Source organism: Piliocolobus tephrosceles, chromosome 17 (genome assembly GCF_002776525.5).
Source record: "Piliocolobus tephrosceles isolate RC106 chromosome 17, ASM277652v3, whole genome shotgun sequence".
Lineage (NCBI taxonomy): Eukaryota > Metazoa > Chordata > Mammalia > Primates > Cercopithecidae > Piliocolobus > Piliocolobus tephrosceles.
In genome coordinates this window covers 57805201-57828355 of record NC_045450.1, presented here as the reverse complement: position 1 = coordinate 57828355, position 23155 = coordinate 57805201, and the positions used below count along the sequence as shown (strand labels likewise).

The 23155-nt window shown below is 50.4% G+C and overlaps 1 protein-coding gene across 2 annotated transcripts in view; it reads left to right on the top strand.

Annotated features, from left to right (window-relative positions):
• Positions 1–5359: 5359 nt before the first annotated feature.
• The window catches only part of CALB2 (calbindin 2), a 31922-nt gene continuing 14126 nt past the window's right edge, over positions 5360–23155 (top strand). Inside the window, exons 1-3 of one of the 2 annotated variants that reach the window (XM_023210368.2) lie at positions 5360–5527; positions 18778–18854; positions 21372–21461. In XM_023210368.2, the coding sequence (XP_023066136.1) occupies positions 5434–5527; positions 18778–18854; positions 21372–21461 (261 nt within the window). In that variant the 5' untranslated portion in view covers positions 5360–5433. The remainder of the gene's footprint in view (positions 5528–18777; positions 18855–21371; positions 21462–23155) is intronic. The other variant, XM_023210367.3, reaches the window with a different exon arrangement.

The following is a 23155-nucleotide window of genomic DNA, read 5'->3' as shown; positions in this document are numbered from 1 at the left end:
GAGAGGGGGTCCCAGTAGCTCCTTTGCATTCTGGGATATGATGTCTCATTGCCTATCCCTGAACCAGTTGCTTTGGCCAGGGTGGAGATGGGTTGTACTCATTTGGATTAAACTGGCCATCACTTGCCTTCGGTTTTCTCCCCTGCAATAACATTTGAATGTTTATTTTGTTCCAGGCCTTGCATCACTCTTAACATGCATCACCTCTCTTAATGCTCACAAAGGCTTTGAGGCAGTTTCTAGGGTTATCCCCATTTTACCAATGAGGAAATACAAGCTCAGAGAGGGTCGACATTTTACCCAGGGTCACAAAACCAACACATAGTAGAACTGCCGATACACAGCAGATCCAGGAGCTGAAAGGGGCCTGTGGAATTCTGGAGCCTGAGCCTTCAGTCCCTGTGTTCCTGCTTGCGGAGGGAGGATCACCCAACAGTCCCCAGCTACTGCTATTTCACCTCCTGGTGACCCAAATCCTTTGTACAGAGGGCGCTGTCCGTAGATCTCAAGCTTCAGACTGGGTTATTCAAAAGTTCTGCTTCCACCTCTGGGTTCCTCTGGTTTCTCTATTTTCTCCACCACCTCAGTCCGTTTCCATGGAAACTGCTGGGCTCCTGCGTCCCTTTCATCCTCCTTTCTGGGAAGCAAGGCCAGCTCTCCAGCACTCCGGTAGCCAGGCCTGACCATTACAAAAACCCAGGAAGCAATATCTGGAAGAAACAGTTCTAGGCATAGTGAGGTACCAGGTCAGGCTTCTTCTTTTTCCCTTTGAAGTGCTCCAAAACAATACCAGGTGCTCTGAGGACCTCAGCCAATTACCGAAGCCCAGTGGATCCTGGCTGGAAAGTTGTTTGTCATTTTTCCTCTGACATCTCACCACTTCAGTCACCAGGTCTTCCTCCCTTCTTGAGGGAGTAATTCTGGGGTCCTGGGGCAGAGGGACAGTTTGCCAAGTCTCCCTGCCAGTCCTTGGTGTCAGATCATGGCACTCAGGATGAGCTGGTGGGCTGGGGATGCAAAAGTGAAGGTGGTCCCCAATTTGCCCTTCTGGTGAAGGGAGGAACCAGCCATCAGAGAACTGGGGGGCATCCTGGAAACAGTGGGCCTGGCATTACTCCTTAACACTGGGAGGGGCCCTGTGGCTCCAGTGACCAGGGTCCGGGAAGAACTTCATACATAGTGCCCAGGAGCTTGGCACCTGGTCCACAAAGACTTCATATACCATGGAAACTAAAGGAACGAAGTGTTATTGACACCCCATCCCTCCCAGGTCTTGGTTGGGTATTAATCTCTCTGAGCCTTGATTTCCCTATCTTTAGAATGGGTCAAACTATTGCATTGTACATCTGATAGGGTAGTTGTGAGGACCAAACAAAGCAAGACACATCAAAACCGTCTGTCAAGGCATTTAAAGGTATCCTCATGGTTATCGCCATCATTGTCGTCATCATCATCATTATCATTATCATAATAAAACTTGAGAGGAAGTCCTGGAAGGGAAGCAGAACCCCAGACATCTGAAATTACTTACAAGAGCCTCAATTCATGGAGATGTGCTCATAAAAGTGTTCTGTCTTTACCTTCACTGCTTTAAAATATGTTCATCGAACCTCTCTTTCCTATTCCTGAATGATTTCGTACCTGAGTCCATGTTTCTCCTCACACATTCGGTTATTGAAACTTGGACCAGTCCAACTAAGACTCCAGTCTCTTCTTCAATGTAAAATTCTTCTCCTTTCCCATTGCAAACTGGACAAGGGGCTTGGGTCTGGAGCTGAGCCTGGAGAGAAGGGGTGGCTGGCTCCAAGACAATCCCCTTCTGGTAGAGCAGAGGGAGCTGCAAGGAGAAATGCGGGGCGGGAGATCGTCCTACCTCTCTGGTCCCTTGTGGGTTGTAGGAGCATCCCAGGCTCTGGCTCCCACTGCTGGTCTCTGAGGAGTTTGAGGGCCTGTGTATAGTGGAGTGAAGGTTTTTTGGAGCAGTCTTCAGCTCCGCTCTAGCTTCCTAAACACTGACGATATCATAAACACCAGCAGGTACCTGGCTTCGGCCCCCCCCCCTTTAAACTATATGCACCTTTCCCAGGAGCCACAGCAACCCCCAAGGGCTGCAGACAACCAAGGTAGCTCCCATCTTCCTTCTAGATGCAGGACAGGGCAGTCTAGGCTGCTTTCATAGGCCTTCGGACAGCTCTGAGTCAGAAGCAAGCGCCAGTCCATCTTCATATGTGGGCCAAACTCCAGAATACTGCTCACCCCAGCCCACTCTGGAGCCAGGTGGCATCTCCAGTTTCTCCTTACTGCAGAAATCCCCCACAACCTGGAGAGGATTTCTGGGGGTTCCTCCAACAAGACTTGACTTCAGGACAGCCACAAATGCTGCACTCCCCGAAGGCCAATGCTCCTCTCTCTTGCACCGAGACATCTCCCCTGATAATCCCTGGTCTTGGTGGCTGGTGGCGGGCAGGCTGAGCAAGCCAGGAAGACACGAGGTGTCTGATTCCTATGATTCCAGATGTGGCCTAAGTGCCACTATTTCAGAACAACAAGAAAAATCCCTCCTCACATCCTTGCATTGGTAAGAATACCTACCTATTAATTAAGCACTTCCAGCAGCTGGGCTTCTTGCTCCCTAACCCCTTGATTACATTCTTTTTGGTCCTTACACTGACTTTGTGAGACTAATTACCTTGATTTTTACTAAGGTTCAAAGAGGTTAAATAGCTTTGCCCAAGGCCTCACAACCAGCAAGGGTATTTTGAGCCCATATCTGACTCCAGGGCAGGAACTTGTAACTGCTAAATGTGTCTGTTTCTGCAGGACTCAACTTGGAGATAAAGCACAAAGGCACCAGCCTGGGCTCCTCAGTCCTCTGGGAATGGGCCTCCCAGAAACAGATCAACTGTGGATCTGAAATGAACGATGCAAGACTGTCCCAGTAGAGAGTTTAAAGGTAGCTGTGGCCACCCTACCGTCATACCCAGAACCATGTCCCCCTGATCTCAACAGCTCTGGAAAGCAGGAATTAGGAGCTTCACTCTTGACTCCTCACCAGGAAAACCAAAGTAGCATGGAGACACTGGCTTTGTTTCTTGGAGAAGCAGGGATGAGCTCTCACCCAACACAGATCTAGGACAGAGGCCTGAATGACAGGTGTCAGAGCCCACAGGGCTGAGCCTGGCCCCCTGGGGGGCTGCGCAGCGCAGTGGTTAAGAACTTGTGTTCTGGAGACAATATTTGTCTTAGCCTTTCCCGTTGGCCTCCCTTTGGGGTCAGCCCCTCCAGGAGCCATTAGCTACCCCAGGGGAGGGGATGCTGACTGAGAAATTTCTTGCCAAGCCAACCACTGATCACTGGCTCCATGAAGGGCAGCAGGAGCCCTAACTCATTTAATTCTCAGAACAATTTTATTATTATTATTGTCATATTATTTAAGACAGAGTCTCGCTCTGTCGCCCAGGCTGGAGTGCAGTGGCGCTATCTCGGCTCACTGCAACCTCTCTGCCTCCCAGGTTCAAGCAATTCTCCTGTCTCAGCCTCCCAAGCAGCTGGGATTATAGGCATGCACCACCATGCCTGGCTAACTTTATTTTTTTGTTTTTTGTCGTTTGGGTTTTTTTTAGTAGAGACAGGGTTTCACTGTGTTGGCCAGGATGGTCTCAATCTCTTAACCTCGTGATCTGCCCTCCTCAGACTCCCAAAGTGCTGGGATTACAGGCGTGAGCCACCGAACCTGGCCAACAATTCTAAGAGGCATATGCCCACATGCCCATTTTGCAGAAGAGAAAAACTGAGGCAGAGACAGGTTATGTAATTTGCTCAAGGTCACACAGCTGATTCTGGGATTCGCACCCAAGCAGCCTGATTCTTGAGGGTCTACTCTTAACCACTGAGCCATCCTGCCTCCCCAGGGGTTTTGGGGACTCTCTCAGCAAGGGGCGTGGGTACCTCTAAAGCTAGCTTTTGATGACTTCTCCCTCCTAGTCTGTTGCTGCAAGAAACTCTAAACACATTCACCCTAGCCAAAGAACAAGTGGTTTTGGAACCTGCATTCTCTGTTGCCCTTTTGAGACTGTCTCTGGGCTTGGCCCTCTCTCCAAGGGACAACCCCTCTCTGTCTCCTCCTGGGTTCCCCTGTCCCGCAGCGACCTCCTTTTCGTTCTCACTTACCTCCTTCCCTTTCACTCTCCTCTCGGAAGGTGGTTCAGCTAACACTTATTAGCACATGTTAATGAGCGTCAATTCATGTCTCAGTAACTCCGTGGCAGGAGAGGGGAGAAAGGAGGGATGATGCTGTCACTCTGTGGGTAAGGTGTCTTACCTTACCACAAGGCCGGGAAAGACTCTCCAAGGGCTCAGACCGCAGGAGAGAATGGGGAGGGGGACCAGCTCCCTGCTGGGGAGTCCCGTCTGCTGCCCTCAGGATGTGCGCTCAGTAGCTGCGTCTATTTTCTCTGAGACCAGCTCAGCACATCCCCAAGATAGAGTTGGACGTTGTTCTCTGCCCACTGGAGCAGGCACATTCCCATGATGTCCCTAGGTGGGCGTGGTTAAGACCTGGTACGGGTTGATCTAGTTCTGCCACCCCCTGGCCAAATGTCTAAAAGCCCCCCAGAGCACGGCCAGGGTGAGGCAGGTACCAGGGGTGGAGGAAGGCTCCAAGGGGACGGATATACCAGGACCCAGACAGACAGTGGAAGCCCCCCACCCCCACCCCCACGCCACTTCCATGGGAACCCTCCCGGGGCACTACTGATTCTAGCTGCTCCCCACTAAAGCCTTGAGAACTCTTGGCTGCTCTGCAAGACCAGGCCCCATGAAGGAGCCACGTGCGACGTGGAAAGAGCGCTGAGTTCAAATTCTAGCCCTGCCACTAATTTGCTGGGCCAGTCACTCAATCATCTCAAGTCACAAATACCTCATCAGAAAAGTGGTCCCTGCTCTTCCTGCTGTGGAAGGATCAGGAGAGAGGAGGCACGACAGAGACCTAGAGAACTCCGAAGCCCGAGTGCTAAATATTTGTCAAATTTGTGTTAGTGTCAGTATTAGTGTTGTTACTACTGTTATTATTGCTACTGCCAGCAATAATAAGTGGTGGATGTACTCAAGACGGTCGGGAGGGAAGGCAAGGGCAGCCTCTCCCTCTTTTTCACCGAAAAGCCTCCAGGTGTCCCTGGCCCGGCGCCGAGGGGTCTCAGCGCAGAGGTAAGGGCCCCCTGCGAGTCCGGGCCGAGCCTCTGGTGCCGCCGCCCCCGCCGCGCCGCGCCCCGGCCGGATTCCCTGAGCGAGCGCGCCCCCTGCTGGCGGCCGGGCGCGGGCGCAGGCTCCAGAGCGTATATAAGGGCAGCGTGGCGCACAGCTCCAGCGCGAGTGCCAGAGCCCAGCCGGCGCGGAGCGGGAGCGGTGCAGGCTGAGGTCTCCGAGCGGCTCGCCATGGCTGGCCCACAGCAGCAGCCCCCTTACCTGCACCTGGCCGAGCTGACGGCGTCCCAGTTCCTGGAAATCTGGAAGCACTTTGACGCAGACGGTTAGTAAAGCTCCCAACTTCTGTGCCCATTGGCACCCAGGGGACCTGCGGTGAAGGGGGCAGGGGGCGGCGCTGAATGCAGGCAGGTGTACGTTTGCCCTTAGGAGGTGGCCTGGTCGCAGAGCCTGTGGGGGTAGGGTCCCCGAGTTTGGGAGACATCCGGCTGCTCTGGGCACAACTGTCAGTAACTTTCTTCCCTAACATAGATGACCCAGAGCCCACCCGCATTTCCAGCTTTATTCTGAGCAAGTGGGAGCTTTCTCAGAGAGGTGGCCTGGGCTGGGAAGGCCTCCAGGTTCCCCCTGCCATGTCCCCCACCTCCCCTGCCTTCAGCTGTTCCAGCCACAGGTCTCAGAAGCCCACTCATTTCTTTCCTCCTCTTCCCGTTTCGTTGAATGTCAGGTTAGCCCCCTTACACTGCTGGAGGCTGGGATCAGTTAGGGGATCCTGAAGGGAAACTTGGCCTCCCCAGCTTGACTGGCTGGGAGCAGGAGTGTAAAATGGCACTGGCGACCCCGAACACCCCCCGGCTTCCTTTGTTATTTTCCAGCCGCCATGGGCATGTGGGTTTCCTAACACAGCAGCAGTGGGTGTGGTGGGGACAGTGTTGGGGTGCCAGTCCCAGACCTGTTCCCTCATAGTGATCATCCTTGGTGCTCTTGGTGACTTCATCTCTGGGTAGGGGGAGGCACCACCCTAAGTGCCTCAGTGACCAACCCTCTGTTCTGTGTGGTCTTGACACTGACTCCACCAAAAATCAAGGGCCGGACAGAATGACCTTTGGAGGTAGCCCCCAGCACTGGGATTCCGAGAGTCTGTGGTGGTCTGACTCAGGCCTAAAGGGTGGTCCCCCTTTAGAGGCTTTTGATATCACTAGAGACTCTGTTTCTGTCACTCTGAAAGAATAAGTGATCTGATTTCCCTCTCTACGCACAGACCTGGCTAAGATGAGCATCCAAAATGTCCTGGCATCTCAGACATTTTGTGGTGTCTGTAGCTACCCTCCCCTGGGGTAGCTAATGGCTCCTGGAGGGGCTGACCCCAAAGGGAGGCCAACGGGAAAGGCTAAGACAGATGCTGTCTCCAGAACACAAGTTCTTAACCACTGCACTGCACAGCCCCCCAGGGGGCCAGGCTCAGTCCTGTGGGCTCTGACACCTGTCATTCAGGCCCCTGGCCCAGATCTTTGTAGGGTGACAGAGTGGTGGCTCAGGGAGTTTATCCTGGGGTCTGAGAGCAAGGAGGATGGAAAACAGAGGGGCGTCAGGTGTGCCTCACTCCATTCTTCCCTCCTCCCTTCCTTGCCTTGGCAGGGTGTGGAGGTGGCTGAACAGAGATCCTCTGCCCAGAGTGCTATGGGGAGGCAGGGGTTAATGTCTAGGGATGCTAATGGGTGAAATTTTGTTTCCTTGGAGCCAACTGAGAAAGCTGAAGGGATAGGGGACTAGGCATTTGAATACCTGAGTTAGGACTGTGATCTGCCTATGAATTACTGACGGAGGTGGGTAGATTGTTAAATCTGTAAAATGGGGCTAAGAAGGGGTTGTATTTCTAATCCCCAGCTCCTGCCATAAAATTCCCTTGGTACAAAGGGCTCTCCTAAGAGAAGTGCAGCCTTTTAGTATTCCAGATGACATGCACATTCCCTAAGGAGGCTCCTGCCAGTTTATCTGCACCAGAGACTTGCATGATTCAAGGAAAGTTACCAAGCGGCCAAGGTTACACCACTGGCTTTCTGGTAGATGAGTCAGCTATAAACAGAGGACTCTACAGTTCTACGTTCCCCCATTCTCAGAGGGACAACCAAGAGCACTGTCTATAACCATGCAGATCTTTACGTTTATCTGAGACATTGTACTTAAGCACAAGTGCACCTTCTCAAGCTGTGAGGCTGCTGGGCAGACCATGACTCCCCTTATACAGACGAGGAAATAGACACAGGGGTTGACTTTTCTGAGGTCATGGAGCAAGTTACTGGTGGGACTGGTTCCTGGCCAGCGTTTATTCCCCCACTCTGGTTCCTGGACACCTGCTTGGTTTGGAAGAGGGTTTTTTTCCATGATGATAGGTACACGTCTCCCTCCCATTCCCCCAAAGAAAAGCCCCCAACCCACCCTTGGGGGTGACGGGCAGTTTCATGTATCCCAAAATGGGGTCCTTGGCTTGGCTAGAGTGTAGTTAAGCTACCACCAAACCGAAGATCTTCAAAGCCTCCCAAAGTCATTGTGCCTCTGGCTCCCTCCTGCTCCGGGTTGAAGGGGGAGCTCGATGCTTGCATCTTCCTCGTCTATCAGGCTCCTACTGCCATCTCTGCATCACAGCCTCAAGGAAGTCCCAAGGAAGGGCCATGGACCCGACAGAGAAGGAAGGCAATGAGGATTAAAATACCAGAGATGAGAGAGAGGTGACTTAGGAAAATATGTATATAGCCAAATTGGAATTCCACAAAAGGATCCAGAATTAGGCTTTGGGTGACCTTCCTCCCCTCCTGAACACCCAAAGGCTGCAGATGAGCCCAACACCGTACTGCTTGAGGTGCTCCCAGCCCTATTTAGGCCTCTCTCCCACCAATTCTGGTTTCCGTTTTCAACATGGGGTTTCTTCCCAATTCTAAGAGTGCCCCCCACCACTCACAATCTTAAAAACGCCTGAGAGAACTCTCCCTTGCAGCTCTCCAGGTCCCTGGAGTGAGCTCGCTGTAGCCCAATTAACCACAGCCCCCAGAGAGTGGGAACCACCTCCCCACCCCTTCTGGATGCTGGCTGGTAGTAAACAAAGACGAAGAGATCTTAGGAGGCAGCTGAATCCCAACGAGAGGGAGGATGGGGGCAGGAGGACCCTTAGCCCATTTCAAAACGGAAAAAGCCACCATCACCCTAGAGTTGGATTATTTTCAAAATTCTCATTAGCCTTGTGGTAGAGAGAGGAAGACGTGTGTGTTTGGAGAGTGAGAAACTAGGACTCAAAGAGGCAAAATTCTTTTCACAAGATCACACAGCAAAGCAGGAAGACGTGAAGGGGAAACCAGGAATCTGGTCTCCTAGTCCACAATACCATTCCACCAACTCTGCCTCAGCAGTCAGCCAAGGGCATGCATTTGGGAGGGTTCCAACATTGTCTCTGAAAGGCTGAGGTAGGGAAGATAACAGCCAAGCCCACCCAATGACCCTGGTGGGGTCTAGGGCTCTTCCACACATCACCTCCATGCTCCGAGTGGCCCCGACACGGCCTTATGTATCCGAGCCCATTGCCCTGTTGCTTCCTCATCGCTTCTGTATCAGGAACTTTCCCCCTCTAAAGGACCCAGGTGGCTGAGGGATGCCCAGTTCAGAGTTCACACTATCCTTTATTTGTGGTTCTGATTAGACAGGCCAGCAGGCTCCTATTTTACTGACCATCTGCAAGCAGCAAAGTTGTAGCTCCGAAGAGAAGTGCCTTAGCTTTTGCCACCCCTTTGAAAGCAACTAAGAGTGTAGAGATAAGATGAGTTCTCTTCCAGGGGCAAGCGGACATTCATGGGGCCAAATTGAACATCCTACTCCCTTCCAAGAATCCAGCCTACATAGATATACTCGTATGTGCGCAAAAAGTTATACAAACAAGCATGTCTATTACAGTGTTCTTTGGAATTACTAACAATTTCAATGGGCATGGGGGTATGTGCTTCACCAGGGGACAGAAAAATAAATATGGTCATCTCTATGATGGAGTATGATAGGGCAAAGTGAAGCTTTTGTAGTGACATGGAAAAATGTCCAAGATGTATTATTAAGATATTGTTTAAAACTGTAGCAGAACACTATTAGGATATAAGCCCATTTTTATTATGAATGATGTATGTATGTTGCAGGATATTTAGAAAAATACAACTGAATAATAGCGGTTTTCTCTGAAGAGTGGATGAGCCACATGAAAGGGGATTTTCTTTTACTTTCTAAGTTAATTTCTGTAGCACTTGAAAATTTTACAAGAGTATCTGTTTCCTGTGTAGTCAGCAAAACAATAAAGATATAAGAAGGGAGGCCAGGCACAGTGGCTCAGGCCTATAATCTAGCACCTTGGGAGGCCGAGGCAGGAGGATCACTTGAAGCTGGGAGTTCGAGACCAGCTTGCGCAACACAGTGAGACCTCCCCACCCTCCGCTCTACTAAAAATTTAAAAATTAGCCAGGTGTGGTGGTGCATGCCTGTAGTCCCAGCTACTTGGGAGGCTGAGGCAGGAAGATGGCTTGGGCCCAGGAAGTCCAAGGCTGCAGTGAACTATGATTGCACCACTGCACTCCAGCCTGGGCAACAGAGCCAGACCCTATCTTTAAAAAAAAAACTAACTAAATAAATAAAGATATAAGAAGAAAACAATGTGATAGACACCTTTTCTTCCCTTGTAAGAAATACGTATATGTCTCCAGGTAGGGGGATCTCTCTAGACTCTTCTGGGCTCCTATTCACCTCCAAGTGGCCCAGGTGATGCAGGGGGTGCTCAAAGCCTCTCACAGGGACTGAGTCCTGCTTCTTATCTATGTGGACCCTGAGGATTTTGAAAATAACAACAGAAGCCACAAAGGGCTGAGGATGGCCCTGCCAACGCTCCCATCCTCGCCCTCTGAAACCCAGTGACCTGGTGGAAGTCGTCTCTAAGCCCACGCAACACTGCGGACCACTCAGGGCCAGACTGCAGGGCCCAGGCAGGCTCTTCCAGAGCACGGGACACTGCTCATTTGTTTGTCCCTGGTTTTGGGAATGGGGAGGAAATTCACAACAGCAACACCTCTCAGAGATGGATGGAAACCTGGGCAACTGGCCTTGGGCAGCTGCATGAGGGGTCCTGCAATACTTTGAAATATAAGACACGCTGAAATAGGGTCACAACACATGTGATGTATATTAAGTGTTTATATAAATGACACAACAGTTACAATGCAGCATACCTATGATGTTTATAAGGTAATCATAGGATTTATCAAAATGATTGGGTCTTGGCCTATTAAAATCAACAGGGTCTGACACTGGGAACCGAGATGAAAGTTGTCAGAGGAGAGCTTTCTCTGACCCCTGTTAGTGAACCTCTAGGGGTCTGTATACCTCTCAGTTGGGCGTGGCGTGATGTCAGGATATGAGGTTCTCAGGGAACAGCTGCCTGACCCATCTGGCGTAGGCCCTGGAAAATGTCCCCCACCCCTGCCTCTGCTCCCACCCCCAACTCCCCGGTTTTTTCACTAACAGTGTCCACGCGCACCAGCTCTATGCCGGGAACCTCCAAGTGGGTTCTTGCCCGCTATGGCTCTGCTTCTGACTCTGATTGCACCAGCCGGCAGCGGGGAGCAGCTGGTCTGTGAAGAGCTGGGGCTCCCGGGAGAGGCCGCCTAAGGGACCCATTTCACAAACAAGACGCCAGCCCCGCATTGCCAGGGCAGCTACCAGCCCGGCCTGGCCAGCTGTCCCTGCCCTGCTCAGCTTGTATCTTCCCCTCCAGACTTCAGCAGCTTTACCAGCCAAGCCCCTGGGGGAGGTTTCCAGGGCTAAGGAGACCCCTCAGGGAAATCAATTCCAACACCAAGGGAGCCAGAATTAATAGAGCAGGCGTGAGGCTCTTCAAGAACAGTCCCTCTCCAGCCTCAGCCCGCCGGCGGATTGCATCACAGGCCCTCCTTTGCCAAGCTGGCCCATCTGGGGCCCCTGGCTTCAGCCCTCCCCCTGTCCTTGTTGGCTCTCCACTGTCTCCCCTCTCACCCAATCTGCGCTATCCTTCTGGCTTCCCTCATGCCTGGGACTCAGCCCAGCATTAGGCTGCCAGATGTCCACAGGTTCAGGGGACCCAGCCCAGCTCCGGAGCCACTGGTCCAAAGCAGCACAGCCCAGAAACACAGATTGAAATTCAAGTGCCCAAGCATTCAGCTGGTAGCTGGTAGCGCTTCACTCTGGGGCTTATTCTTTTTTCCAGAAGCCACTGGAAGAAGCGTGTGTGTGTGTGTGTGTGTGTGTGTGTCTGTGTGTCTGTGCGTGAGAGAGAGAGAGAAAGAGAGACAGAGCGAGAGTGAGAAGCCAGGACAAATGCAGATATGGACAGACATTGTCCCTGGGACAAATAGAAGGAGGCCAGGACCTCTGTCAGCTGTGGCTGAATCTCCTTCCCCCTCTGATTCCTCCTTGCTAAGATGGGGTTGATAACTGCTTACCGGGCAGGGTGGTAAACAACAGATGAGGTGGGAAGCGGAAAGCTCTTCGTGAATGATGCGCACCATGCGAAGCCAGATTAATACTGGGGCAGAGCCTGGGGAAGCCAATTTCTTACCCCGAAGGGTAGGATTTGACTGTCCCAGACGGTGGTCCAGATGGAGGTTAAAGGACTGTTCGCCTTCGGTAAATTCCAACTCCAGATAGACCAACAAGTGGCCTGGCCTCCTGGATGCCTTCTGGTGCAGCTTAACGAGGAAGTTCGGAAGGTGCGAACCTTCCCTCCTTTGACCTCGCTAATCTATGGACCGCGGAGTGCTACACAGGCTGGTGCACTAGAAGCAACTGGATGCAACATCTTGAGTGTGCTGGAGGGCTGGTTAGAACACAGGCTTCTGGGCCCCATCTCCAGAGACTCAGATTCTGTAGGTCCTGGGTCAGTCCTTAGAATTTGCATTTCTAAGAAGCCCCCAGGTGACACTGATGTGTCTGGCCTAGACCAAAATTTGAAAACCACTGAGCCATTGCTTCTCAGATTTTAGCATATTGATGAATCACCAAGACAGTGTGATCAATAGATTGCTGGGCACCACCCCCCAGAGAAAGAGATTCAGCAGGTCCAAGGTGGGCCTGGGATTCTGCATTCCTAACAAGCGCCCAGGTCGTTCCAACGCTGCTGGTCCACAGACTGCATTTTGAACAGCACGCCCTAATGCTCCAATCCTACTAAATTAGAATCTCCACTTTAATAAGATCCCTGGGTGCTTTTTATATACCCTAAAGTTTGAGACGTGTTGCTCTGAAGCAGTTCCGAACCTTGACTGTTCTGAGCTTTAGAATCACCTGCAGAACTTTGAAAACACCCCCTTCCCCCTCATCCATTAAATGAGAAATGCTGGGGATGGGGCCAAGGCAACAGTGTTGTTGTCAGAGCTTCCCAGGTGATCCTAATACACAGCCTCAACTGAGAACCAGTATTTTTTCTTTCTTTCTCTCTTTCATTTTTTTTTTTTTTTTTTTTTGAGACAGAGTCTCGCTCTGGAGTACAGTGGCGCCATCTCGGCTCACTGCAAGCTCCACCTCCCAGGTTCACGCCATTCTCCTGCCTCAGCCTCCCGAGTAGCTGGGACTACAGGCGCTCACCACCAAGCCCGGCTAATTTTCTTGTATTTTTAGTAGAGACGGGGTTTCACCGTGTTAGCCAGGATGGTCTCAATCTCCTGACCTCGTGATCCACCTGCCTCGGCCTCCCAAAGTGCTGGAATTACAGGCATGAGCCACCGCACCTGGCTTTTTCTTTTTTTTCTTTTCTTTTTTTTTTTTTTTTTTTTTGAGAGAGTCTCGCTTTGTCCCCCAGGCTGGAGTGCAGTGGCACAATCTCAGCTCACTGCAACCTCCGCCTCCTGGGTTCAAGCAATTCTCGTGCCGCAACCTCACAAGTAGCTGGGATTACAGGCACACACACCACCACATCCAGCTGATTTTTGTATTTTCAGTAGAGATGGGGTTTCGCCATGTTGGCCAGGCTGGTCTTGAACTCCTGGCCTCAAGCAATCCACCCACCTCAGTCTCCCAAAGTGCTGGGATTACAGACGTAAGCCACCATACCTGGCTTGAGAACCAGTATTCTAAGGAAAGCAGTGGTGCTGGAACTCTTCAGGTTAATGAGTTTTCATCTATAAACTGATTTAGAGGAACTTAAGAGGAGAGAGTATAAATGGAAGGCAATATTTGTTCCTTTCATTTATGTGAGATTTTACGTTTTCCAGAGTGCTTCCACAACATTACCTTGTACAGCTCTCACCATAACTCTGTAAAGTAGAGAGGGCATAAATAGTTATGTCCATTTTAGAGATAAAGAAACTGAGGCTTGGAGAGATTGACTTGCCCAATATCACATGGACAGTCATAGAGCAGGTGGTAGAATTATTAATATTATACCACTTACTCAGATATCTCTTACCTGTTCAACTCCTAGAAAATCTAACATACAAGGCTCAGGGAGGACAAGGTATCCCTGAGGTCTCTTTTCACTGAGGGGTGAAGCCTCCTCATAGCTTCCCAAGTGTCTGCGGCCAGAAAGGTAAAGTAGTATTGTCTCACTTTAAATTGGGGAAAACCGAGGCATGACGGTGATGAAGAATGGTAGCAAGAGTAGAGTAAGGAAGGAAGCAGGGTCCCTTGGTCTCACCTCAGTTCTGCTCCCTCATGTTCACAGGATGTGGTCTGACAACAGGTTAGAAGTGACGGTTGCCACGGTAACCACATCTTTATCGCTGCCCATCCGCGTGAGCCTTGCTTGGTGACCAGTCACCTCACCCGCTGCAAGAGGGTCATAGAAACAGCAGACCATTCATCCAGTGCTAATGTCCTCCTAGAAGGGTGTCCACGAGCCTCTCCTCTACCCGAGCCTCCAGTGATAAGGGCCTCCTGGAGATGGATAGGGAGTTGCTTTGAGGGAAGCCGGAGCAGCAGAGGCCATTTTCCATCCACAATGGAGGGCTGGGTGTGGAGTGTCCCTTCTGGGCCCTGCAGCACCGCCTGCCAGTCTCTCCTCTGCTCCTCACTGGTCTGCCGTCAGCTGCCTGTCTGCCTCCCTCTCCCAGGCTGACCACTGGTGCTTTTGGGGAATGGGCCCACATCTAAACCTTGGTGATAGCTCCCTGAGCACCAGGCACAAGGTGAAAATGTGGCTCAGTTCAAAAACATCAAGGCTCACTGCATTGAACCACATTTCTGTCCTTTTGTTGAGGTGCCCGGAGGGAGGTGGTGGAATTCCTAGTGTGGGGAGTGGGGTTCCTCCTGCCCCAGAAACCTCCTGCTGCCTGTGCTGCTCAAGCTGAATTCAGGGAAGTGGCTTCTCTCCACAGCTGCCCTTCTAGCCACTGGACCTCTTTCCCTGCCTCCAGTTTTCCTCCTTCCTTTCTCTACCCCCTTCCCAGAGGCTGAGGTTTCTTGGGAGGTCTTCCCTGCTCGTCCTTTCCAAGAAGCCCTGGAAGTCGGTATCTACTCTGTGACACCATCATTCCTTCATTGCTCTCAACACTGGAAACACCATGTTTAAATTCATATCCTTGCTTATTGTCTGTCCCCTGCCCCACCCACACCCTGTTACAGCATAAGCCCCACCATGGCAGGACCTGGCTGGCCTTTGCACCTTCAGTGCCTACAGAATGCAGATGCTCAACAAAGGTTCCTCCAATGGGCCAGGCACGGTGGCTCACGCCTGTAATCCCAGCACTTTGGGAGGCCAAGACAGGTGGATCGCTTGAGCTCAGTAGTTAAAGACCGGCCTGGGCAACATGGCAAAACCCTGTCTCTACCAAAAACAAACAAACAAACAAAATTAGTCAGGCATATGCCTGTTGTCCCAGCTACTTGGGAGGCTGAGGTGGGAGCATGGCTTGAACGCAGGACATTGAGGCTGCAGTGAGCCATGATCCAGCCACTTCACTCCAACCTGAGTGACAGAGCAGACCCTGTCTAAAAAAAAAAAAAAAAAAATTCCTCAAATGAATGAATCAGTGAATTTAGCCAGGATCAGGAATTAGGACACTTCCGTTCTGGTCCTCCCTGGCTGTGTGGTCCTGAGCAAGTTGCTTGCCTTCTCTGTCGTGTGCCTCAATGTCTTCTGTCCGCAGAAAAGGATTCTACTCTGCCATGCCCGTGTGTCTGGAAACGTTGTGTGTGGGTTCATTTCCCCCACAGCAACCCTCACATGCCTTACCCATAGTGAGGGCTCAGATTATCAGCCGGAGCAAAGCAAGAGGGCAAAATCGCTTTGAAAAGTTACAGACATTCCATTGACCTTCAGAACTTTCCTGCTGGGCGAGGCACTGGCTGATTCTGAGTTTCTTGAGGTTGTTAAACCTCCTTCAAACCTTTCTAGAAAAAAAGATGGAGTAGAAATAAATACTTATTCTTTCTAAGTCCCAGAAAAACTGCAAGGAAAAGGTGGCCCCTAGAGGTCTGTACTTTTTTCCTTTGGATTCAGAGCGTTCAGTGGAGTGGGGCTCTGTGCTAGCCTTGCCTGCTCTAGCCTCCCTCTGCGCCCCTAAATCTTTCCAACCTAAAGAAAGCAGCCCAGGGTCAAGGTGTTTGCAGCATGGGCGGGAGGCACAAACAGCGGCCATAATGGCAATGTCCGCCAGCATGTTTGAGGCTTGCTGCAGGCCAGCGCGGCAAGTGTATTATTATCCTCTTTAATCTTCATGGCAGCCGCATGAGGAGGGTGCTATCGTTGTCCCCATTTCATAGGAGAAGAAATTGAGGTCACAGAGGTGGTGTCCTCTGATCTGGGTACAACACAGGGAGGAGAAGAACCAGGTGTCGGTGCCTCAGCAAGAAAGGCTGGTCACTCTGCCGACCCCCGAAATGGTAGGCGAGGGGGCCAGAGAAGAAATGGCAGAACATCGAGGACCTGGTGCAAAACAGGGCTCCACAGAGGAATGAGGGACACTGTTCAGAGCTAAGTGGAGGCAGCTCTTAGAAACATACCATGCTGCTCTGCGGGCTCCCCCAACCCAGTTCCTTTCAGCCACCTCCTGATACACTTATGAAACAGACACATACTCGCTCCTGTGTCTGCCCAGCCATGGCTCCTGTGGTCTCTGCTTCACTGAACCGTGCCACGCATTCATGGTGCCAGCTCCGAGCCCCCACCTCCTGCCCTAGCCTTGGGCTTCTGGAAGCCGCAGATGCACCCAGGGCTGAGCTCAGCTTTCCACCTCCCCGTCTGTCTCTACAAAGCCTCCAAGGAGAAGAATGTGACTTTGCCTTCTCAGTCGAGAAGAAATTGCACCTCAGCGATACGAGAATAGCCAGATCGCCGCAGGGAGTAACCAGGAAGAGAAAAATTCCTCATTCTCCAACTCAGGGTATCATCAACTAGATGAATGTCTTTTTGCCTAGAAAGCCCATCTCCCTCTCCCTCACTCCCCTCCTTTAGCCGGCCTCACAGGAACCACACTCTTCTGAAATTCCAGTTCTCCTAAGAAGCTTTACAAACATCCTAGAAGGAAGATAACCACCCCATTCTAGGATAAAAGGGAACTCAAGTCTCACTCTGCAAGCCCATTACAATCACGTCTTTTCCCTGCAGACAAAAATAATTTATCTCTTGTGATTCTTGCCATACAATATTTATTGTGGCATATTCTTCAGTCGAGAGTGCCTCTAAGTTTATTCAGAATTTAAATTCCCAGGGGACCCTAGGAGGAGAAGCTGGGAAAAGCCTCCCCTCGCAAGCCCTCACAGAGGCCAGGGTAAATGCTCCTTTATTTTCTCTGTTGCGTTGGTAATTCCATTTGCCCTTGGTGAAAGCTACCACCTCCCTTCCCATTCGAGCTGAATCTGCTCTACGGGAATCTTGCTCAATGGCTTTAGATCAAATTTGGAACTTGACTTTAGGTCAGTGGTTTTCAAACTTTGCTGCACAGGAAATCACCTGGGAGTGTAAAAAAAAAAAAAAAAAAGAAATCATGCTGCTTAGTTCACACCCCAAACAAATGGGGGCCAGATATCCATATTTTTTAAAGATCCCTGGGTGCCAGGTACCTGTAGTCCCAGCTACTTGGGAGGCTGAGGCAGGATCACCGGAGCCCAGGAGTTTGAGGCTGTGGTGTGCTATGATCACAATTATGAATAGCACTGAACTCTAGCCTGGCAACACAGCAAGAGCCTGTCTCAAAAAAAAAGGAAAAATCCCCAGGAGATTCTTTGCCGCAGCAACGTCTAGGAGGCACTGCCTGAGCCCTGCATGATTTTCCAACCACAAATGCCTCCTTCCCCATCACAGCACTGACCGGTGAGTGACCTTGACTATGCATTCAGCTCAGTCCTGGTCTCTAGACCACCCAGGCTGAAGGCGTGAGAATCTAAAGGACCTCACACTACTTATGTGATCTCGCAAGTCAGGCTGTGATCACTGCACTTTTCCCACAGATTCATTCCCACTTTAGACACGGGTTCTAGTAATGGAACTCAGTAACAACATTTATGCTGCACTCATAATGACTAGAGGACAGGCTTTCCATACAAAATCCTGTTTAATTATAATAACCCACTTTGCAGATGAGATGGGTTCAATAACAGTCTCAAAGTCACACTGTTGGTAAGTACAGCAGAACCAGGCTTTAAATCTACATCCACAGGCCTCAGAACCTCCTCTCTTCATTACCAGGTGGGATGCCTCTCCTATCCTTGATCCCTGTGACCAAGTGTGGGGTGGGAGGTGACATCCCATAGGACAGGTGCCCTGTGGTTCTCTTTTTTCTGGGCCCTTCTGTTTTTGTTTCCTAGGACTGTCATAGCAAGGCACCACAAACTGGGTGACTTAACACAACAGAAATGTATTCTCTCGCATTTCCAGAGGCTAGAAGTGTGAACTCAAGGCGTCGACAGGCTCTGCTAGAACTCTGAGGGCGAATCTGCTCCCTGCCTCCCTCCTGGCTTCTAGTGGTTGCTGGCAGCCCACAGCATTCCTTGACTTGAACACACATCACACTGGCCTCTGCCTCCATCTTCACGTGGTCTTCCGGGGTCTCTGTGTCTCCACGAGGCCTTTCTATAAGGACACCAACCACTGGATTTAGGGCCCACCCCAATCCAGTATGACTCATCTTAACTAATGACATCTGCAATGACCCTGTTTCCAAACAAGGTCGCATTCTGGGGGAGCACTCCAACCCACTACACCTTCTGAACCCCAGGGACCCCGTTCTGGCTCTGACCAGAGCCCACCACTTGCTGATGACCTGTCACACCTCCGCCACCTAGTGCTTGCCCAGGCTTTAGGGACAGATACAGAAGCTGCCAGCTTCTGCTCTCCTCTGTCCCCTCGGACCCTGTGCTAAGTTCCTCCCAGTATTTTCTAGCTGCTGAATGTATGTTGTTCATCTTGGATCTCTAGGTACAAATGCCCTGGGGGCTGGACTCACACCCCTAGCTCCACTGGCCTAGACACCTGCCTGCGGGCCAGCTGGGAGAAGACATTCTCCACGAAGCCCCTGACATGCCCACCCCATGCTCCCCTTACTATTTAGCGCTGAGATTGATTTTTTCTCTCTCTCTTTCCAGGAAATGGGTATATTGAAGGTAAAGAGCTAGAAAACTTTTTCCAAGAGCTGGAGAAGGCAAGAAAAGGCTCTGGCATGGTAAGCCCAGCCCTGTCTCCCATTGTTTGGGATTTTCCTGACCTATGCCTTTGAGCGTGCTCTGTCCCAGTTATGTATGCCATAAACAGGCCTCATATCGCTGGTCTTGACACAGCATTTTATTTGTAAGGACAAAAAATTAGGCTATCACCTAAGAGTACCCTATCTCAATATCCTTGGGTGTCTGGAATTGGGGGCTATTCATGAATGGACACCAGGGGTTGATGAACCCTCCTGCAAAGCTGAAAAGCTTTATGTCTGTGTGTGCGTGTTAATACAGATGCAGTATTTTTTTCCCTAGGGACAGAGTCCATAGCTGCCCTAAGGTGCTTAGGGGTCATGGTTCCAGATTGGATGCCTAGGAGGTTTCAAGTGCCCTGATTCTAGACCAGAGTTTCTCAATCTTGGCACTGTTGGCATTCGAGGCTGAATAATTTGTTGTGGCGGCTGCCCTGTGCATTGTAGGAGTTTAGTAGCATCCCTGGATCTACCTGTGAGATGCCACTATCATCCTCCTTCAAGCTGTGGCAATCAAAAATGTCTCCAAACATTGCCACATGTCCCCTTGGTGGGAGATTGGGGGCAGAATCGTCCTCAGAAGAGAACCACTGTTCTAGAGCAACGCAGGCTAGAATCCCCAGCAAGGAACTAGAGGAAAATTAAGGATTGCTCTCAGCCAGTATCTGAACCAGACGGCACTGGCTGGCCTCATTCGTGGTGGTGTCACAACCTTCTAAGCCTGCCCAAAGTGACTCCAGATCACTCCCAGCCCCTTAGTGACAGGAATGTTGCTTTCCCTGGTGCCAACATGGCACTACTGAGTTTGCTAAAGGCTGTTGGGGGAGGTATGTGAAATATTGCAAAGCTCAGGTGATTGGAACTAGTCTGCTGTGATTCCCGTGTCTGGTTCTGGAGTGCATGGAGTCAGCCCCACACCCTCCCATCAGCTCCCTCGGGTGCTCTGGAGGTATCTCTACTGTCCCCTGCTGCGTGTCTGTTGGCCAATCCACTGTTTATTTGCAGCTCTTCAGGGAGCAGTTTGGGAGATGAGTCACAAATCCGCCAGTGAGCTCCTGGTTCAAAGCTCGGCGGAATGCCCCAATGAGAAGGAGGTCAAAGTGACGGGCTTAAAGGGTTGGAGGCGATTCATGGGTTTGTTTATCAACAGTTCTCCCATCAACTCCTAGGATAATGAAGCCTGGATCACAGAAAGCACGGGCTTCAGAACTGACTCTGGGATCATGGGCTAGTTGGAGAAATGTGTTTTTATGAAGTGCTTTGCATCTAAAATCCCTCTCTTAGTCATTCCCTTCCTCAGATGTCATCGGGGTGATTTTCAAGTCTGTCAACAATCCCAACTGATGTCATCCAGGACTGGTTCTCAGAGCAGCTGTTATATGGTAGAAAGAATATGGGCCTTGGAAGCAAAAGCCATGAGTTCAAATTCTGGCTATACTCACTGGGTGCCCTCTAGAGAAGTCATCTCGACCTCCATTAGTGTGTCAAATGGAAGGGCTACTAACTTCACAGGAGCTATTGTAAAACTTAAAAAAGATGGCCACATTTGTGACAAGTGCCTGGGATCAGACTATGTACTTTTGTAAATATAAATAAATATTGATAAACAAATAAATATTGACAAATTGATACTAATTCCAAAAGTAAAAAGCAATCAGAGGGATTCAGGAGACTCTCATAAGTGATAGAATTTCCCTTGGCCCAATCCTGGGGAGCACACAATTCATGTGGAAGTCATCAGCTGAGTGACGCAGAAGCATCAGCCATGCCAGGTGGGCTCATCATTGATTAGGGAGAAGGAAGAGCTCCTTAATGCAAATAATTAATCAGCACTATCTCAAATCAGGGGAAGGTTCGAGAGCTTCAAGTCTATATTTAAGATAGGCAGCTGTGGGCCTGAAGGAATGTTTTAAGTTCTTTGCTTTCTAGTAGTCAGAATAATGGGGTGGACTATTTAAATTACCCTTCAGCTACATGACGACCTCCTCCTCATGTTCCTCCTGACATGAAAATCTGGAGTGAAAATAGTGTGGAATTGCCAGTTAGTCTTTAAAGAAGAAAATGAGCAATCCACCTTGCTATAATGAAGTGCTAACCTATTATGGGGCACTGGATTAAGTTCAGTTTGATTACAAGCTGCTTCAGTACAGTGTTGAGGCCTTAGTTCTCACATCTGAGTGATGGGAACAAGTCCAACCCCTTCCTACACAGTTGTAGCTTAATTCATCTCAAAGGCGGCAGGGCATGTTTGATTACGTGGTATGGAGCATGGCCACGTGTCTTTTGAAATTTGTATGACTGGGCCTTGAAGAAGAGATGACTTGATTTGGAGGGGACCTGGAAAGGAAAACAACACAGCTGGGATCAATCAGAGCATCAGCAGAACCTGGTGCTGCACCCACTTATCCAGGATGGAAATGATTTCCAAGCTTGCTGCTCTGAGATCATGGTTCACATGAGATACAGCAGCAAAAATCAGCCCCCTTTGTCTTTCCACAGATGTCAAAGAGTGACAACTTTGGAGAAAAGATGAAGGAGTTCATGCAGAAGTATGATAAAAACTCGGATGGGAAAATCGAGATGGCAGAGGTAAGCCATGCCTCGATGGTTAAGAGCTGTGTGGGAGGGGCCCTGGGTCCCTGTGCCTCTCCCAGGCATGAGCATCCTGCTGAGAACTGGAGTGAGGTGGGGGCCTCAAAGCTCCTGCACCCCCAGCACTTGGGCTGACCAAAGAGAATAGCAGGGGCTTTTCTTGTGTGTCACCCAAGGAAGGAGGAAGCGACAAACAATGACCAAAGATAGGGGTGAAGACCTTAAATGCCCACAGGGGCCAACAGGTATAAGTGGCAAGCCTAGCTGAAGACACTAGGGAGGCTGAAGACAGGTGAACAAGAGACTCCATGCCCCACCTAAAGACATCCAAAGGATAATTTGTAAAAGTTACATACATAATTCATACACATATAATCTATACATTTATAATTCACATCAGTAATTTACATAAACATGATTTGCATATAACAATTTACACATATCCCTATATCCATATATACATTCATATATGCACACATATATACATACACACATACATTCACACATACTCATATACAGGTGCATGTTAAACACCTCTGGTAATCAGTGACCACGGTCAAGGGCTCAAGAGTGCTGGCTGGACTCCGTGGCCCATGTCTATAATCCCAGCACTTTGGGAGACTGAGGCGGAGGACCCTTGAGGCCAGGAGTTTGAGACCAGCCTGCGCAGTATAACAAGACCCCATCTTGACAAACCATATGAATAAATAAATAAATAAATAAATAAATAAGAATGATGATGGTGGTATTAGGGCAGAGCTCCACCCAGGGTATATCGTTGGGATGCTACCTTAGGTTGGGTGCTTGAGACAGAGATTTGAATGGAAGTGGCTTACTGAGGCAGAACTCTCTAGAAAAGGGCAGCAGGAAAGGGCAGGGGATGGTGCTGTGCAAGGATGTGATCTCAACTGGAGCCTTGCCTTGGCTAGGCTTACAGGGACTCCGGAGTGTGGACTGTGCCACAGAGTGGGTCCCACCTTGAGGCAAGGGGGCTGATCTGTTGTGCCCCTGTGTCAATCAGTCATTTGGATGCAGGCTGCCCCTCTTTGGGCAAGGAGGAGACCTGTGGAACTTCCCGAGCAGGGCAGCTCTGGTCTGACTGAGGGCAGTTCTCGTGCAGGGGCAGGGGTGAGCTATTAGCAGTCTGACTTCATAGCAGCTGAGGGATGGCCACCAGCCTAGTTACAGAGGAGCAGGGAGAGGCACCAAGAGTGGCCACTGTAGATGCCCATGCTGACATAAGAGGGCTTAAACCAAGGGTTGGCAGACTTCTTCTCTAAAACTACAGATAAGGGTGTGTTCGGGTTTGTGGGCCATCCAGTCTCTGCCACAGCTCTTCAGCTCTGCCACTGTAGCACAAAAGCAGCCATGGGTGTTATGTCAATGAGTGGGTGTGGCCACGTTTTATAAAACTTTACAAACAACTTCTGGGCCATACTTGGCCTGAGGTCCATAGCTTACCATGAGAGGCTTCTAAAAGAAAGGCCAGGGGTGGGGTCGGTTCCAGGTGGAAGTCAGGGCTCCTGCTCTGCTCCCTGCAGTTCTCTTGGTTCTGTTCTCTGCCCTCAAAATACCTTCATCCTCAGGTTGTTAGCAAGATGGCCACCATAGCACGGCCGTAGGCATCACATCCACATACACCCACATACATCCACATACACCCACATACATCCACATTCAACCACATGCAT